We start from the raw sequence: 3,083 nt of genomic DNA, 5'->3' as shown, positions 1-3,083 counted from the left end.
TGCAGGTCCTGGGCCCTGCCCTGTGTACAGCCCAGTGTGCCCTGGAGGCAGCTGGGATTCCAGGTGGTCTCTGATGGAGATGCCTGTCAGTGTGCCTTCAGTGTGAATCTGCAGTCCAGCTCCAGAGGCTGTAGACTTCCTCCCAAGGGAAGAGAGGGCTTCCTCCCAAGGGAAGGGAGGGCTACAGCCTGGGGCTCTGCAAGCTGCCACCAGGGTGAAAATGGCATCATAGGTCCTAGCAGATTGGGCCAAGCTCAGGGGTGACCCTAGGATACAGATACCAAAGAATCAGCACAATTCAGGCTATTTCTTAAAATCATCTTGTACTCAATCCCAAAGAAAACAGGTCAGTTGGTTACCCATTGCTTCCATTTGTATCAGTTTAAAAGCAGGACAGCTCTGAGAGCAAGTATTAAAAAAATACAACACCCAGCTACAAATTAAGCATCCTCCCACTCGATAATTTTCCTAGATTCATTCTGGTTTCTGGTGGCTTCCCCATGCTTAAAAAAGAGTACCCCAACCACTCGAAAGCACAGAGCTCAGCCACGACCTTTGAGGGCTGCCATAGATGGTATGATTTTAAGCCAAATGCTAACATGCCATACGATGCCATGCAGTCTGAACCCTGTGGTCTGCGGTGCCTGTGGTTCTGCAGGGTTAGCCGGGGAGCAGCATGGTTCCCAGAAAAGGGATGGGTGAGAACTGGGGTGAAGAACCGAATTCAATCTCTAAGCCCCTGGCTGATGGCCCGCAGGGAGGGCAGGGACCACCTCCTGCCCCCTCCGTCGCTATGGTTGCTCCGGGCCGGCCGTCTTAGTGGTCACCAGCTCAGTGGAACCCAGCTCTGTGGCTGGCACAGGTACGCTGTGGGCAGGTGGGGTGGTAGCTGGGTCTTCACTGGGCGGAAGCCAGATGGGAGCTGTGGCATCCAGGGTTCCCAGGGAGAGGACGTTGTCACCGTCCAGGGGCTCTGGGGAGGTGGCAGGGGAATGCAGGGTCAGGATTGGGTCACAGCCTTCCCCCATCCCTGTTCCAGAAGCCTCCCTGGAGGAACAGCCCTCTGACTTATGAGAGAGAAGTCAGTTGATGAAGCCCCACTGGCGGGACTGGGGAGGGTGGCACATGATCGGCCCTCAGGACAGGAAGTGCTGAGAGCGCTGGCAAAATGGGAGAGGGCGAGGAGGGGTGGGAACCAGTCTGGCTGTCCAGAGAGAGGGCAGGACAGACCCCCTCCCTCGACCGGGCTCCCCAGCCTTGTGTCTCTTCCTCACACAAGTCTTCGTCCCCTCTGTCTGCATCACCCCCTAGAGCCCAGCCTCTGCTTCAGACCTCCCCCACGCCTTTACCCTGCCCCTGCCCCTGCCCCTCAAGGGCCATGTCTCCCCTCCGACGGCCCCCAGCCCTCTCGGTTCCCCTAGACACGGAACTTACCATCCTGGTCTCTGTCCGGGGCCTCCAGGGCCTCTGGGGCGGCCGCCGCGCCGGGCCGCCGCCGTCGGCGCCTCCAGCTCACCAGGCCCAACAGGACCAGGGCCAGCGCCAGGCCCAGCAGCGCGGGGGCGCCGAAGAGCAGCGCCGGGAGCGGCAGCGCGGCCTCGGCCGTGGCCCCCGGGCCCACCGACTCCTGCGGCTGCAGCGCCGTCCCGGGCGCCAGACTGCTCGGGCCACCTGCTGGAGGGGACGGGCAGGCAGAGCACGGGGCAGAGGGGAGAGGCGAGCGGGGAGGGGGAGGGTCGGAGGGGGGCGAGGCTGGGCCGCGGAGGGGAGGGACAGCCGGACGGGGCAGGGCAGGGGGAGGGGGAGAGAGGGGGCCATGAGGGCCACGCGGCGATGGCTGGTCGCCATCCAGGCCCCAGCCCACAGGCCCCCCTCCTCGCCCGTTAACGCGATGCCCCCCGACGTCCTGGGACAGGTGGGGGTCATGCCTGCGACTCTGGTAGGGCGGGGTCCTCCCGGCAGAACCCTCCCTCCCCTTTCAGGGCCGCCCTGCGTGCCGTCCGTCAGCGCGGCTCAACTCTTACCCGGTCTAGGCTCTGTCGTCCGGAGGAGACTGCAGGCCACGCATCTGCGAACCAGCGGGTCGAAGCACTGGGCCTGCAGGCACTGCGGGGTGGCCGGCATGTCTCTGCCCCTCAGGCCCCTCGCCCCTCGCCTCATGCTGCCGAAGCCCATGCCTGTCTGCCTACCCCGCTGGGGCTGAGTCTGGCCTCTGCTGCCCCATGGGGAGGAAACCGGGCGGGGCCACCACCCACCCCGCCCTCCTGCCTGCTGGGGTGGGACCAGGTGGGGCCACTCTTAGCCAGGGCCCCGGCACCCCAGACCTTCTATCTGTGGTTTCTCCATTCAACCATCACCTCCAGACAACCACTGGGCGGGCCCTCTGCTGGGCACTGAGATGAGGCTGGGGCTCAAACCAGGGCCTGCTCTTGGGGAGCAGAGGATGGGCCCCTTAATCGGGACACAGACCTCTGGGTGGCCTCCTCTGTCCTGCTTCCCAAGGCCAGCCCAGAGTCCTAGACCATGCTCACCAGGCATCTCCCCCCCACCTGCCTCCTCCGGGGAACCCTCCTGTCCTTCTCAGGCAGAGCTGCTCAGTTCATCAAACACATCCTGAGTGGCCATACTGTACCAGGCCCCAGACGACTCCCACCCTGGAGGTGGTGATGGGGGAGACAATGCCTCACGGCAGCGGCATCAATGAAGATGATCACCACGGAGGGGACAGGAAAGCTTTGTGGAGATGATGAGAAGGTGTTTGCTAGTGGAGTGAGGTCTAGGGGAGCGCCCAGGGTGAGCAAGGGCCTAAATATGAAGGCCAGGGAGTACTGGGACCAGAGGCCCTTGACTGAGAGAAGCTGGGACTCCGGCTGGAAAGGCACTGGGGAGCCATGAAGGGCTTTAAGCAAGGCGTGTCATAGTCAGATTTGCCTGACTATGGTTAGCGAGGAACCACTGGCTGGAGTAGAGGGCACAGACGGGGTAGGTTCAGGGACAGCTCGGTCTCCAGATCCTAAGCAGGAGGGACACTCAGATCCACAGATGAACAGACAGACGAACAGACCAAGGCCCAGTAGGCAGGA

The 3,083-nt window shown here is 62.7% G+C and overlaps 1 protein-coding gene across 1 annotated transcript; it reads right to left on the bottom strand.

Moving 5' to 3' along the window:
- Positions 1–2,160, bottom strand: TNFRSF13C (TNF receptor superfamily member 13C; the record flags this gene model as incomplete). Its single annotated transcript, XM_079937707.1, has 3 exons — positions 1–973; positions 1,435–1,674; positions 2,025–2,160. 3 exons carry the CDS (start codon positions 2,158–2,160, stop codon positions 792–794), a joined length of 558 nt encoding a protein of 185 aa, XP_079793833.1. The 3' UTR covers positions 1–791.
- Positions 2,161–3,083: the final 923 nt, after the last annotated feature.

This window comes from Stenella coeruleoalba (assembly GCF_951394435.1).
Source record: "Stenella coeruleoalba genome assembly, chromosome: 11".
Lineage (NCBI taxonomy): Eukaryota > Metazoa > Chordata > Mammalia > Artiodactyla > Delphinidae > Stenella > Stenella coeruleoalba.
This window is presented reverse-complemented; position numbering and strand designations above follow the sequence as displayed.